General features: G+C 31.9%; 2 protein-coding genes across 2 annotated transcripts; one reads left to right on the top strand and one right to left on the bottom strand.

The window, feature by feature from the left end:
* Positions 1 to 2,020: 2,020 nt before the first annotated feature.
* Positions 2,021 to 3,573, bottom strand: LOC119840398 (DNA excision repair protein ERCC-1). The gene is made up of 5 exons (XM_038366995.1): positions 3,279 to 3,573; positions 3,061 to 3,128; positions 2,785 to 2,979; positions 2,502 to 2,687; positions 2,021 to 2,331 (listed from the first exon to the last, which is right to left on the bottom strand). Exons 1-5 carry the CDS (start codon positions 3,370 to 3,372, stop codon positions 2,065 to 2,067), a joined length of 810 nt encoding a protein of 269 aa, XP_038222923.1. The 5' UTR covers positions 3,373 to 3,573; the 3' UTR covers positions 2,021 to 2,064.
* Positions 3,574 to 3,899: 326 nt separating this feature from the next.
* On the top strand, positions 3,900 to 16,016 carry LOC119840503 (Fanconi anemia group M protein homolog). Its single transcript, XM_038367143.1, has 18 exons — positions 3,900 to 4,242; positions 4,347 to 4,479; positions 4,692 to 4,875; positions 5,289 to 5,554; positions 6,030 to 6,176; positions 6,774 to 6,898; positions 7,504 to 7,747; positions 8,234 to 8,342; positions 8,752 to 8,853; positions 9,368 to 9,551; positions 10,008 to 10,077; positions 10,505 to 10,699; positions 11,118 to 11,304; positions 11,610 to 11,795; positions 11,956 to 14,063; positions 14,601 to 14,761; positions 15,352 to 15,451; positions 15,627 to 16,016. Exons 1-18 carry the CDS (start codon positions 4,091 to 4,093, stop codon positions 15,840 to 15,842), a joined length of 4,869 nt encoding a protein of 1,622 aa, XP_038223071.1. The 5' UTR covers positions 3,900 to 4,090; the 3' UTR covers positions 15,843 to 16,016.
* Positions 16,017 to 16,081: the final 65 nt, after the last annotated feature.

Genomic DNA, 16,081 nt, shown 5'->3' with positions numbered 1-16,081 from the left:
CTTTAGTTGTTTATCTATCTAGACTACCTTCGATTTTCATGAATAGTAAACGTAATTAATATAACTACGTTTCTACACGGATAATAACACTTACCTAATTGCAGTTCTTTTGAAAATTTTTAAAATTCTTTCGGAACTTATGAAAATAGGTTAATTGTTCCCAATACAAATAGTTCAATTCTAACAGCAAAACTCTTTCGTTAAATCAATTAAGCAACAAAAAAACTTGCTACACTGATACTAGCTAGCTTCCTGTTTATTTTCAAGTGGATATGTATTATATGTTTCTCGAGTAATAGTTTATCACAGATACTTTAAAGGCATAACCAAATTCGTAGAGCTACTAACATATTCTGCAACTACTACTACCAGCTTCCGACCGCGAAAAAATTGTCCCAGGTTTCCCTATAACTCATTACAAATTACTTTAGTGCAAAATTTCATCCAAATCGGTTTGGTGGTTTATGCCTGAAGAAGATACAAAGTTACTTTCGCATTTATAATATTCGTAGGAATTAACTAACATACGCCGTTAGTGCCTTGTACCTTAATTCCGTAAATTATGTTGTAATATTAGTTTTAAGCGCTTGCAAGAAAAAAAAATCTACATTGTCATGACACAAGCATTCAGTGACAGTCAAGGAAAAGAAAGGACAATGTTAAGAAATTCGGTTTGACCTCCTTCCAAACCGGACTTCTAAAAGATGACCAGCGATGTTACAAAAGTGGTGAAAACATATCATTCACTCCACATAAGTGAATAAATCGAATTTTACAGAAATATTTTTATAATAAAAGATGCAATATTAGATACGATACGATACGATATAGGTAGGACTCTCAAGATATTATTTTTTACTAATATTGAAAATGAGAAATATAATTCTTCCTTCGATCTGCCCGATTACGGCTTGAGTTGAACTTCCCTCACTGAACTGATTTTGATTTGGTTGTCCTAGGATGGCACTCTGTGTACTTATTGTCACAAACCAAAACCAAACCACACTAAACTTGAAAGGAAGTGAAATAAGAGATGGTAATGTGTAGTATTTTCTTGCGTTTGATTTTACGTGAGTATTTTACATTTTGAAATTAAAGAGATTTAGACTTTTTAACGGATTTTAAACTCGATTTATTCATTATATTATTAACCCGACGTTTCGAACACTTTACAGCGAATGTGGTGACGGGGAGACTAAGATAATACATGTCTTGAATTGTGGAATTACAAAAATTGTTGTTTGTGAACTACTCCACTACTCCACCTATTTCTCCACTTAAAATGTATAACGAGAGAGTCTCGTTATGCATTTTGTTATTGTTGTAGTTGTTGTAGCCACCTTAGCCCTTTTCGGGTAGAATCTAGCCCTTAATCTAGTCTTTAATCCATTATAGAAGGGCAACCTATCTCTATTTCGTATTTTTAGCAATTATCTCGAAATTGGGCCGAATAGAATTCTTTGCTTTTAAACCTTGCTGAGAAAGGGTTTGTTTACGAACTGAGCGTTTTGATTGGCCACTGAAGTTCTAATCATCTTTTAAATGCTCGAAGTCGGAATAATTACCTATGTATATTACAGAATTATAATTGAGCCAGAAAAACTTACACTATACAGCATTCTGGTGGTAATTGCGATTATTTGTGATTACACGTTTTTATTAATTTTTATGCCCATTTTAGAATAACAAGGTGGCAGCTATCACGGCCGGCACTACACTACTAGCTAGTTCAGCGCCGCGCTAGCGGAAAACAAGTAACAACTTCAATGAATTTATTTGTAAAATAAAATTCAAATTAAAACTGAATTTTGCTCAAAGCTTTGTATAAGTAATGGAAACATCTAGCTTTTATTAGAATTACAGTATTAACTAGTGATTTTTGTCTGCCTTATTAAAAATCCACAGAAACTTTTAAATGTAACTGTCCAACACTTTGCTGATGTGATGACTAAAGCTTAAAAATTTAGGGCTGATATTACTGCAGTCGGAACATCATTTATCAACATATAAAAAACTTTTTGAATAAATAATATATATTTCATAATTAAAAAACTATTCTATTTCTTAGCTATCTACATTATTTTCAGCATTTTCAACATCTTCTATACTGATATCTCCCGCAAATACATCTGGTTTATTATGGCTACTCTTCAAAAACGGCTCATGCAAAGCTTTATACAGCTTTTTTGCTTTAGTCGCACCAAACCCAGGGCAGTCTGCTAATCTCCTCTCTGTTGCTTTGATTATATTTTCCAAAGTTCCAAATGTACTTATCAGTGTCATAGCATCTGTTTTATTAACTGGTTTTATTGATGACAAAGCATTTACTATCTAAAAAAAAAATAACAGTAATTTTTTAACAATGTTTAATGTAAATGTAACTTTCAAAAAGTAATGAAACATGAGTGAGGTAAGCAAAATGTTTGCTTTTAAGTTAGACTTAGAGAAGCTGTTCAGAGTCAAATCTTTACATTGATACTAATTAAAAAGTCGTATATTACTTTTTGATGTGGATCATTCTCAACTCTTTCCATAATCGTATCTGGTGGTTTATTTTCATATATTTTGTAATTCTCAATTATTTTGGCTGCTTCTTCAGGGCTCCAGGCCAACATCAAAGTTAGGTCAGTTAGCAAACAAATTCTTGTTAGGTTTTTTAATGCAGCATGAGGATCTTTAAGATCAACCTGTAAACAATAATCATGATATACATGCATACAGTATTTATAATCTCATGATCTGTCATTCAGTTTCCATTGTAATAATAGTTATTAATATACAAACCTGCACTAAAAGCACCCTTAGTTCATATTTCTTTCCAAGTTCCTTTAATCTGTTATTTATATAATCTGGATTCAAGTTATGATACCGTACTGATAAAAATAATACACATATAGTTTTACCAATCTCATAATCAGGAATAACATCATCATATTCCCATGGTACACTCAATATAAACTTCAGTAATGGATTACCTCTCTGAAAATGTTAAAAGTTACATACTATAACCTAATAAGTTATGTCACTGAGGTGAGAAAGAATAATATATATTTAATTTACCTGTTTCTGATTGACTAAGACACAGTGACTTTTAGAGGCTGATGATTTGTTGCCTTCTTTTGATGTTCCTATAAATAGTAATATTTTTTATATTATTTATATTATAATAAAGAAGTTCCCATAAATAAAATATAATTAAAAAAAGGTATTCAAATGCTATTTAATAACTTTGAAAAGGTTAAAAAAAAATATTTAAACCTAAGTTAAATTACAAAAACCTGGTTGGATATCAGGATCTTGCTTAACTTTCTTCGGCGAAGTAGGTTCAGTTATTTCGGCGAGCAAGTCATCAAAACCATCTTCTAGTTCCATTTTACATAGCTATTAATATTTTGTAGCTATATTTAATGTTATAAACGTTGAAACTAATTGTTATCTGATTTTATATATACAAGTACTGTGTGTCTGATTTTTACCGGCTGATTTTTGTTGATAAATCATCTAACAGATTTCTTTTTTTTTAAAGATTAAATGGCTTGGTTACGAGACTTTTAAGCCAAGCCATCTACAGAGATAGAAATATAGAATTTAAAGTCTATAAGCAAAGAATATAGACCACTGATTAAGTAATAGAGACATCAGTGAGTGCAGAGTGTAGACAACAATGTCATACTAAGTATCAATTTGAATATGTAGCCATATATATTATATAATATAAAGCACCATAGCATTATTGATTGTGTAATTTTAATATATTGTGTACAATAATACATTAATACTTGATGTTGTCACAGAGTAAGTAATATAGTACGTCTGCTGATCAAATATTGTTGTTGATGTTCTGTCACTGTTCTGACAAATTACAAATCAATTATCAAAATGACAATTGACAAGCGACCACTAAAAAAGTTAGAGGGAAGAATTATAAGCATTTAAAAGTTTGAGTTGTTTATTTATATTTATTTATGTGTATTCCAGTGATATGATAAATACATATGACATAATCTCGTTAATCTAAATAAATACTTTAAATCCATATAATTATGTTTTTAATACTAAAATAAACCATGACATGAAATTTCAATAAATCATGAACAAAACATTCAACAACAATATTGAAAATGGTTTCGACGACGATGAAATATTTGATGATTCCGCAATTCTCGCTAACTTTGATAATTCGGCTTTTAAAGATGAAACATTTCGTGATAAAAATTCGAACAAAAGTTCGCTTAACATAAGGTAAGGTGATAATCGAACATAATAAAAATACACTATCAATGCAAATAATACAGCATTTGCATTGCACTAACCAAAAAAAGATTCACTAATTGTTTTTTTTTCAGTGCTCTATGTTGTGATGAAGAGATAAGTGGCTATGACAGGTTAACGGGCAAAACATGGGTTTATCCTACAAACTATCCAGTAAGGGATTACCAGTTCAACATCATAAGAGCTTCTATTTTAAAAAACACTCTGGTTTGTAGTGATAATACATTTTTTTAAGTTTTTAATATATTATATTGTAATATTATAATTTAGTGATCACATTATTTTTCAATCATGTTGTTTTTCTAGCCATATTATTGAATGTACATGTTTGTGAAGAAAATTGTTTAATACTAAAATGTGTGTACAATCAAGATATAATTAAATAAACCAGTAAATGTACAAGATGAAAATTATTTCAGGTAAGCCTCCCAACAGGTCTTGGAAAGACCTTCATAGCAGCAGTTATAATGTACAACTTTTATAGATGGTATCCACTGGGCAAGATTGTATTCACAGCACCTACGAGACCCCTTGTTGCCCAACAGATAGAGGCCTGTTACAATATCGTAGCCTTACCCCCTAAAGACACTATAGAAATGACAGGTATTTTAAAATAATATAATTAATTTCATAAATCAATATTCATTAATAACAAACTGTAACCGTATGGGTCACTTGAAGGGTAGGTGGGTAAAAAGTTGCATAGATATGTGCTGATCTAGACTGTTTATCTCTGTACAATATTTCATACAGATATGGTAAGCTGTTGTCATGTGAAAGAGTAACAAACATCCCTACATTGATTCATACTTACAAACTTTTGTATAATATTATATTAGTATAATATAATTATTGGTAGCATATTTTAATACAAAGGTAAACCCTATTGTTTCTTGAATTTTAAATAAATTGATAATCTAAAATTCTAGAGTTATCAGTAACGAATCTTATCTGCAATTTACCTTACATTCATAATAACATAACCTCACTATATTTACAATGTTAAAATATTTCAGGGCACATGCATGTGAATACCAGAAAACAGCATTGGAAATCCAAAAGAGTATTTTTTGCAACTCCACAAGTAATATATAATGATATGAAATCCGGCATTTGTCCCGGTGATAAAATTCGTTGTCTGGTAATTGACGAGGCACATAGAGCAAGAGGCAATTATGCATATTGTCAAATAATTTCTACTTTAAATGATATGGGTCATAAGACTTATAGGATACTTGCACTGTCCGCAACTCCTGGGAGTAAAGTGGAGGATGTTATTAATGTAAGTTATTTAAAAAGAATAATAGAAACACTTGAATTGTGGCCACTAGTTTTGAAACTCAGCTTCTGTAGAGAAGAGCCATATTATTAATATTTATCTTGTATGCATTATTTTTTTTTTGCTCTATAAAATATAAACATTTTCTTCATATTAATAAAAATCCAAATATAATCACACAAAGTTTAGAACTGAATATACTCTTGAAAAGCCTGTGTGGATTTGGCTTAAAACACAGTTATTGCTATGTGTTATGTGTACTGTGTATGTTTTTTAGGTATAATATTTACTAGCCGTCTGCGCCGGTTTCGCCCGCGGTACATATGTATCCTATAGCCTTCCTTAATAAATGTGCTATCTAACACAGGAATAATTTTCAAATCAGACCAGTAGCTCCTGATATTAGTGCGTACAAACAAACAAACGAACTCTTCAGCTTTATAATATTATAGTATAGATTAAATGATCCTTTCCCTAGGTAGTGAAGAACTTAAATATTGCACATCTGGAACTGAGAAGTGAAAACTGTATTGATGTAGCACCATACAGTCACTCAAGGAAAATTAACACAGTCATTATTCAGCTGGGACCTGAATTAACACAGTTACGCCAACGCTATGTTGAAGTAAGTGTTCAAATTTGTATGTATCTTCTACTCACCGCTTCGCCCGCGTTGTCTGAAACTTAACATTTTATAGATCTGCTAAAACCTTCCTCTATAAAAACACCCACATCAAAATGCGTTGCATAAGTTTAGCGATATTAAAATATACATGTTAACATTAAAACCCGTTTTTCGTTACAAATAACTAGAATATACTATTTTTTCCTAAATAAAAACTGTTTTTACACTATTATTTAGTCATATAATTTGTGTTTCAAATATTTTTTAATTATAATAGTTAATGATAACCATCTTCATGATGGGCCAGCGAGTACCTACTAATAACTAGGGATAATGCGTTGTAATGGTGAATGAATTTTAACTGTAACATTTTACAATTCATTTCTAGAGGCGTAAGGTCTGCGGACCTTTCGCCTCTCTAAATGTTCCTGGGCGGTAGTAAAATTCACATCAGGCGACCCACCAGCTCCATTGCCGACTAAAACATAAAGGGTTTATACATGATAAAATCGTGTTTAATTAAATTACGTTAAAATATTAAGTATTTTCTTTAATTTCTAAGAGCAAATTTCTTTTAAGAGTAAATTTGGATTTCAGATTTTAGATAGTTACGCAAGAAGACTGAAGCAGTTTAATATATTGCCACAAAATTTAGGAAACTTATCCAAAGGACGAATTGTTATGCTCTATAAAGAATTCCAAACTAAGGAGAGGGGAGCCAGGTATTTTTGTTTAAAACACTTTATTGTTATGATACTATAATAGATTTTGTCTTGAGTTTCTTTACTTATTTTAAGAATAATAAACTTAAATAATTTGTAAATTCATGTATTTATAAAATATTTAAAAACTGAAAAGGGTAAAGATACCTTTTGAGGCGTAATTACTTCTTGATACATAACTGAGCTATGTAACTGTCTGTTCTCAATAGGTTTTCCCGTTTTGGAATGATGCCTACAACCTTGCTCGTTAAGCACATTTTTTCAAACTAAAATACTTCAAATCTTAGCCTGTAGTATGTGATATGCACTTAAAAAAAAAACAAAGCAGATTCATAATCTCAATAAAGATTTATTTGATTACACTAAATAGTGATACTTTAAGTCTATATTATTATATTAATACTCGTCATTCATTTAAACACCAACTCTAATGTTAAGTTATAAGAAATCCTATCTAAAGTTACCTGGCGGGGATAACTTATAAGCAATAAGACATTCTATTTAACCTTTCAGATGCTTCTTTCCTTTCTTGTTTTCTTTCTTCATTTGTTATTCATCCTCATTGATATGTGATGATTAAAGTGTATTGTATTGCATGTTTTCAGACACCCGCAACACAACATCATAATGAAAGACTTCACGCTTCTAATCGCTCTGTATCATGGCCTGGAACTCCTGATAAAACATGGATCTAGGGTATTTTTAAATTTCTTTGATGAACACCCTGAAAAATCTTGGATTCAGTCTGATGATGCACTCACAGCACTCTTGGAGAGATTGAGGGATGACCTAGGTATTAATCCTTTGTCCTTGGACAGAAGCATGTTACCTGATGGAACAGTGCCTGAGGTTTGTATTATCAGATTGTTAATATATTTATATACTGTATGCTCATCCCGGCTCAACCTGGAGTGACCTGTAAATACTCACTTATAATATTGGGACAAGAGCTACTAAAGAAGAATAGTAGCTTTTCAGTTATTCAACAGACAAACAGACAGACTCATATCTTACTGATAATATAAAATTGAAAAGATTGTTTGAATGATTGACTTGATTTTCGCCATCGGATATATGTTGTTTGGATGTATGTCATAGGCTTAGGTCGCTATTTGATTATTATATGTATGGATGTATTTAATTTAATTCTTAGTTTTATAGCATGGAAATGCTTCAAAATTTCTCATGTATGGATGTTTCAAATTTCAAATAAAAAAAATTAAAATAAAAAAGAACTTGAAATAAAAAGAAATAATAAAAAATGCATAAAATTGTTTTGATCGACTTCTTATGAAAGTTTGTACTATTAAAGCAGTCTGCCATTTTAATGTTTAGATGCCAAAAAATTTATGCTTCGGTCATCCAAAGTTTCATAAACTGAAGGAGATCATGATGGACCATTTTCAAAAAGCAAAGGAGAAGGGACAAGACACGCGTGCCATAGGTATGGATGGAATAATAATGATATCATATTACTAGAAAAACTGCTTTATATAAATCTAATATATAAAATTCTCGTGTCACAGTTTTCGTTGCCATACTCCTCAGAAACGGCTTGACCGATTTTGATGAAATTTTTCATATTTATCCGGTATCTATGAGAATCGGCCAGCATCTATTTTTCATACACCTAAATGATAAGAGTAAGGCAGAACAGCGTTTGCCGGGTGCAGCTAGTATGTATATATACTTTAATTTACCCTCATATTTTATTTTACAAATTTACGTAATATTTATATCAAAAAAAAAATATTGTTTTATATGCTTACATTATTCTCATAGATCTTATAGTTCGGCTTTTTTATTTTATTATTCGCTTCAAAATGAACTTATTTAATTGATTATTTTTTTAGTATTTTGTGAGTACCGCGAAAGTGTGAATCTGGTACATTGCCTGCTCCTGCAGTGTCGGCCGCTCATCGTGCCGCAGATGTTCGTGGGACAGGGCGCGTCCGGTGCGTACCAATCGACATTCATACATACAGTTTTATTAGTGTTTTTAAAGCTTAAAATATAAATAAATGTGTGCTGTTAATCTAAGAGCTATATAAAGACTAGCTGCATTCACCGGCTCCGCCCGGGTTGTCATTTGAAATAATCTAATTTAAACTATCATCTGCACATTTGATTAAAATCGGTTAAGTAGTATAGGAGTCCATCGCGGACAATCAATGTGATACGTAATTTATGTATATTAAAATATACTTGTATTGTATTAACAATAACTGAGATTTTTTTAAAGAATAGATGAAATCAATCACGAGGCGGGATTCGAACCCGCGTCTTTTTCCCAAAACGTAGCAACGTCATCTCTCGGCCGACCGTGATCCCGCCTCTACAGTCGAATTTATTCAACTCTTTTAGTTTTTTTCCTCTTTAAAATTATCTCAGTTATAAAACATTTCAATGCTGTACAACTAAAAATGAAACGTAACAATAAGTGGTATAACAAAGAATTCGGGCCAGCAGGCAAGGAGGGCAGAGCGGTGAGCTCGCAAAAGCAGCAGCTGCGCGTGATGCGCGCGTTCCGCTCGGGCGGCTGCAACGCGCTGGTGTGCACGTGCGTCGCGGAGGAGGGGCTCGACGTGGGCGGCGTCGACCTCATCCTCTGCTTCGATGTATCTACTCGCTCGCCTGTGCGCCTGGTACAGCGGTGAGTTGCTAACGGTTCAATAACTACAATTTCATCTAATTTTCCTACTAATCCTACTAATCTTACTGCTTACTAATATTATAAATGCGAAAGTTTGTAAGGATGTGTGTGTGTGTGTGTGTGTGTGTTGCTTTTTCACGCAAAAACTGCTGAACCGATTGCAATCAAATTTGGTACGTACACAGCTGGACAACTGGAATAACATATAGGCAACTTTTTATCTCGATATTCTTACGAGATATGGACTTACGCGGGTGAAACCGCGCTAGTATATATACATACGTCTTCATCCTGTGCTTGGATGTATCTACTCGCTCTCCTGTGCGCCTGGTGCAGCGGTGAGTTGATAACGATTAATATGAATTATTAATATAACGATAAATCATGTATAATTTGATGGTTTCTTAAAAAAATCTGCGCTGTGGTAATTTCATAAAATATATTGCCTTTTTATAGATGCGGACGTACGGGTCGAGAGCGTGGTGGCCAAGTGCATATATTAGTTACAGAGGGCAGGGAGCATCAGGTAACAAACTTAGGTTCATGAATATTTATAATAATGTTATAAAGCTGAAGAGTTTGTTTGTTTGGTTGGCTAATCGCGCTAACCTCATGATGTACGGGTCCGATTTGAGAAATTCTTTCAGTACTAGATAGTCCATTTATTCAGGAAGGCTTTATGCTATACAACATCAGGTACCACGTGAGTAAAACGGCGGCGCACATCTAGTACCTAATTAAAATAGAGAGGGTTTTTAATCTGGTTGTAAACAATAAAAATATATGTCATTTTACATTCATTATTAAGTGTTTTTTATAGTTAACTGAATGACGGTGACTGATCTATTTCACATATTGCTAAGATTTAATTTCATTGATTAACGTTTGTAATTTTTGTACTTATATGACTCGAAGAATGTTGTTTATAAATAAAATTTAACCATTCTACACAGACTCTAATAGACTGCATGCGGCAGAGGGACGGGTTAAACGACAAAATATTGCAGTCCAAAGAAGTCGAGAGCAATTTGTACAAAGCGAACCCGCGCATGATCCCACACGACTTCATGCCGGAGTGTCACAAGATGCACATCACGGTTGCTAAGAAAAATGGCGGGAAAGATAAGGATGCAGATGGTGCTAAAAAGGTTTGTACAGCCGTATTATTTTGTTTTATTTTTACATACAAAGATTCCTTAGAGCAAATTATATTGCAATATTAAGAACATTGCAATATATTAATTACTCTGTAACAAAACAGTAGGCCAATAAAAAGGAAAGCCGATTGTTGTTTGACAAAGCAGGTTACATATTACACATGAAAACAATTATGATATTCAATTATTCTTTTATTTTGTTCGTGTTCTGTTTCGTACGTAAAACGGTTTAACTGATTTGGAAAAAAATGTAATAAATAATATTAAAATTAAATGGACAAACATTATTTGAAATATACATAACATGATTATAAAATGTATACCCAAACCATACCATAACCATAAATGGGTAACTTCTTTTAACTATCAGAAATGTACCATAATGTTTATTTTCTGCTATTACTTACAGGGACAAAAAGACATAAAAAGTATGCTGTGTGGTAGAACATCAACAAGCAATTCCAGTAGTTCTTGTGTAAGGCAAGCAGAAACTAATGAATTAATTACAGAAGAAGAGTTTAATACAGTATTTCCTGAAGGATTTTCTATAGTTGAGAGATTGCAGCCAGCGACGGAACTTTGGTCTGCAAATAAAGGTGTCAAAACATAATATATTGATCGTAGATCGGAATATTTTAAAAGATCATCTTGAATAGATTTTTTATTATTCACTATTATTCCTGTTTGTATATCAAATTTCATCAAAATCCGTTCAGTAGTTTCAGCGTGATTGACTGACAAACATTCAAAAAAACAAGCTTTCACATTCTTAAAATTTGTGCGATGACAAAATATATGTTATTTAAAAAGTATGTTCCTTTTTTTAAATTATTGAGTAAAATTCAACATGAATTAAAAACTCTATGGGTAAAATGTTATAATACTTTTAAATACCTTGCAGAATCTATCATGGATGTAAGTAACGGAGAGAACAAATATATCAAGTTATCAACATGGCTTGAATGGCAGAGGACCTCACAGCAGACGGTCAATATTTCACACTCTGTGGATACTGATATATTGACGTCGTTGTTGCAATGTAGCGACGCTAAACGATTTGATGCACCGCCTTCTACACAAAATCCTAGTTTGTGTTCTTTCCATTATTTATATGTATATTTTTTTTTAAATAATCGAAAAAAAACATTGCAAGTGGAATCACACAGATAATCTACAAATTCGTTAAATTTAGTAATTTTTGATTGAAATATTTATACTGTGTCAATGATATGTTTCTGATTTTACAGCATTCAATACCCAGGACTTCGCAACTCAGAATATAGTCAAAGTTGCATCCTCCCCTGTAAAACAAAAACAAACTAAAAGGAAAGTTAAAGTCCCTCTAAATAAATCACCAAACAAAAGAGATGGCGACATCCGAGCTCTGTTCAGTACAGCTACGAAGTCTACTAAAAACTATACGAAACTATTAAATGATTTGGGCGTACAAAATGATGGTAAAGTGCCCACTAGTTTAATAAACTTACTGGTTGATCTTAATTTAGAAATCACTAACAGTGATAAAAAATGTTTTATATGTTCTCACATATGTGACTGTAAAGTTTTGAGAAGGACACAAAGGAAAAGTATACCTCCTATTATATTACTTAGTAATCAACCTCTTAATTTACCCGATCTTTCACTTATTGATGAAATAAATATAGATTCTATACTCAAATGCGCTAAACGATGTATAAAAGACATCAGTAAAAAACAAAATGAAAGTATTAAAAACATTTCCATCGGAGACCATTCTAAAAATTTTGATCTAGAGTTTGATTTTAATTTGTCGAATTCTCCAGTTGAAGAGAAAGAAGTTGTTACTAATGATAAAGCAGACAACAACTTCGATATCGGTGATATTGAAGATATATTCGAAAATAGCAGTCCCGATGAAGGAAAAGTTGAGGTTAAAAGTGATTTAAAAGCTGAGGACCCTAAAAATACGCTCGGTTTCTTTGGTTTGGATAGCATCGATGACATTTTTGCTGATTCAGACGATGACGCCATGGCGAATATTGACATTGATAAAAACATTTCTAATTGTAATAATGATGAAATCAAACTGGATAGTGAAGAAGATGTTATTGCTAGTGATACGAATGTACCCAAACCTATAAATGACAAAGGAAATCAAGAATATAACGTTAAAAGTCCGTCCATATTGTCTGGTAGATTAAAAAATGACAATATACCGACATCTCCAATACTTTGCAGTCAAGCACGAAAATTCCAACTTAGCACTAAGAAAAAACAATTAAATAGTTCTACTCCTGTAAGCAATGCTAAAAAGAAATTAATACTTGAAGATGAGTCAAATAATACTGATTTATGTGTTCGAAACGAAGGTTCATCGAAATCCAATTTAATTCAGAATGTAACTGGAGATACAAGCAATAACAAAAGCATGTTAACAATAACTCAGCTAGTTGAAATGATTAATAGTAGTAGAAATAATAATTCCATTCTCAAAAGAACTCACTTAGCTTCAGAGTCTAATAAAGAAATCGATGACAGAAGTTCTTCGCCTATTCTTATGACACAACAAGATATAAGTAAATTAACAAATAATAGTAAACGTAGTAGAAATAATAAAACACAAAATACAAAACATGAGAGTCTTATTATTTTAGATAGCGATAGTGATTCCGATGATGTTACACAAGAGTACAGTCTAAATAATTTTAAAGATAAATCAATCAATTTGAAACCTAACATTAGTCCTATAATTAGTAAAACGACGGTAGATATGTACAACGATAATAAGACATCATTTTGTAACAAAACTTCAAAAGATGAAATAGAAATTGAATTAAATAAATCCCGTAATTTGTCTCCAATCAATAACGAACAAAACACGAGTCCGAAAACTGTTAAAAGAAAATTTGAAGATGACGATAACGAAATTATAGCCTCACCGTATTTTAATAATAATAAAAAACAGAAATTAGATGCAACTAACGCCAAGTCATTGAGCTTACGTGAGAAAGTTTTAGCTGCATTGTCATCGAATAAATTCGATATAAACACAGAACATGACAGTAATGTAAATTTCGTTGTCCATTCACCGAAATTTTTGTCTCAAAAGGAGAATAAGAATCCCAATTACGAAGATAAAAATCACATTAATAGTAATGAGAAAAAGAGCGTTACTAAGAATCTGGAAATTCTACAACAATTTCGAAAGGACAGTAAGCTTGTACCTCGAAAAATTAACTTCATGAATAATATATGTAATAGAAATAATGGAAGCCTCGAAGACAGCGATGACGATTTCGTTGGTAACGACTTCAGAAGTCAGAAAAGTGCTCTCATCAAGACCAATACGCAGACATCAAATTATAAAGTACGCAAAGTGAGTATAGATAGAACTAATTACCCAACAATGTAAATCGAAAAATATATCAAATACTCATATTTATAATTAAGTCTCCGACATTTTGAGTCTTGTCGACTCATGTATATATGATAAAAATAAGTGTATGAGTGAATGGTAGTAACAAGAACGAACAAATAATACATCCAATGTATGTTTGTTACTCTTTTAAGATTAAACCACTGAATGGATTTTGAGGGTACCTACCAGTGATGTAGCTTATATATTTATAATACTCAAACTAAAGAAATTATTGTAAACACTTTGTCCGTGGATAAAGCTAGTCTAGATATTGTTTTAATTTCACTACATATACCTTATGAGTGGCTGAACGATTTTTATTACATTTTTTTCTGATTGATTGATATAAAATTATGATTAGTATAAAAACTGCAAAATCATAAGTCCACCCGAGCGGTGCCTTACTGTATTAATTTTTATACATAGAAGTCACAGACCATATTCTCTTAGTAATTATTAAAATGCAATATATTTTATTACAATTCCAATTTCCAGAAGAATCGTAAAGCCAACGAGTTCTTAGATCTAGAAGCGGAAGTATCGGGCGAAGAGAGCGATTCCGCATCAGACAGTAGTGTGGGCAGCTTGGAACATTTCCTGTGTGAGGATGAAGAATCCGGTGTTGATATGTTGCCGCATTACTTGCAGTCTGTCAAGTGAGTTGTGAATTCATCATCATCAGCCCATATATGTTCCCACTGCTGGGACACAGGCCTCCTATGAGGGTTCAGGCCATAATCCACCACGCTGGCCAAGTGCGGGTTGGCAGATGTCACATGTCGTTGAACTTTTGATTCTTGGACATACCGGTTTCCTCACGATAAACGAATAAATCGTGTTTTTTAATTTTGTTAAACTACGTTTATTATTTATTGATTTTCTGAGATAGTGCATTAATTTGCTTACGCGACTTTTGAACACTATTACCTAATACTATACGCACTTATAAGTACCAACTTACATAGATTTGTTGTAATCATTAATCCTTGGTTTTAATAATATAGTTCCCTAAATAAATAAAACAACACGAGATTATTTTATAAAAATTTTGTAATGGTCTGTTTTCTAACTATTTCAATTTAGGGTTCTGTCTCAGTAAACCATATCTAGGAAATATTTTATCTGGAATAAATAGCTCAGAAAGATCATACATTTTATTAAAAGAAATGATAATGATGAAACTTAAGATTATTTGTTAATACACCATCGCCAGTCAGTAAGAGCTTAAATTAATTATATATTACAGAAGCCCAGTCAAAGGTGTCTTCAAGATACCCGCATTGCCGAAGAAATTCAACAATGAGGAGATTTTTTCGCAATTTGTTGAAGAGGACTCATATGAAATGGTCTGTTTACAGAAATTACTTAATTCGAATACACCAATTTACGGTGTCTCAAAAAATCATTAATGTGATAAAGATTTTTAGTTTTTTCCAGTCTTCAAATCAATGTTTCCATTGATTAAATACATGTAAATCATTAATGAATGTTTTATTAATAAATTTTTTATTGTGGTTTTAGGATAGCTTCTGTGTGGACTCCCACATCGGTTTAACGCAAGCCAACGACATGTCAGAATTGGAAGTGGCAGAAATGCTTCTAGAAGAAAAAAGACGGAAAAGAAAAGCGCCCAAAAAGAATATTATAAACGATACAAATAATGGGGAAAGCCCACTAGTTAGAAAGAAGTTCAGAAAAGTTCAAAGATTAGACAGTGATTCAGACGATAGTTCTTAGGATTCAATATTTATATGCTTTTATAATTATATAAAAAAGAACTTGGTTGTCAATGTTATAAATTATATTATTAAATTATTATTTATAATTAATGCTCGTAAATTATTCCAACATGTTTGGATATCTCTGTGATAATTTGTATTATAAGTGCCGTGTATATAAAAGAATATTGCTAATAAAAATTATGAACTGTAGAAATTGTATTTGTATTTATCTGTTTGTTCTTCGACTTATTTTGT

The sequence above is a fragment of the Zerene cesonia genome, chromosome 6, assembly GCF_012273895.1.
Source record: "Zerene cesonia ecotype Mississippi chromosome 6, Zerene_cesonia_1.1, whole genome shotgun sequence".
In the NCBI taxonomy this organism is placed as follows: Eukaryota; Metazoa; Arthropoda; class Insecta; order Lepidoptera; family Pieridae; genus Zerene; species Zerene cesonia.
The sequence above is the reverse complement of the archived record's forward strand: the minus strand, read 5'-3'. Positions and strand labels throughout refer to the sequence as shown.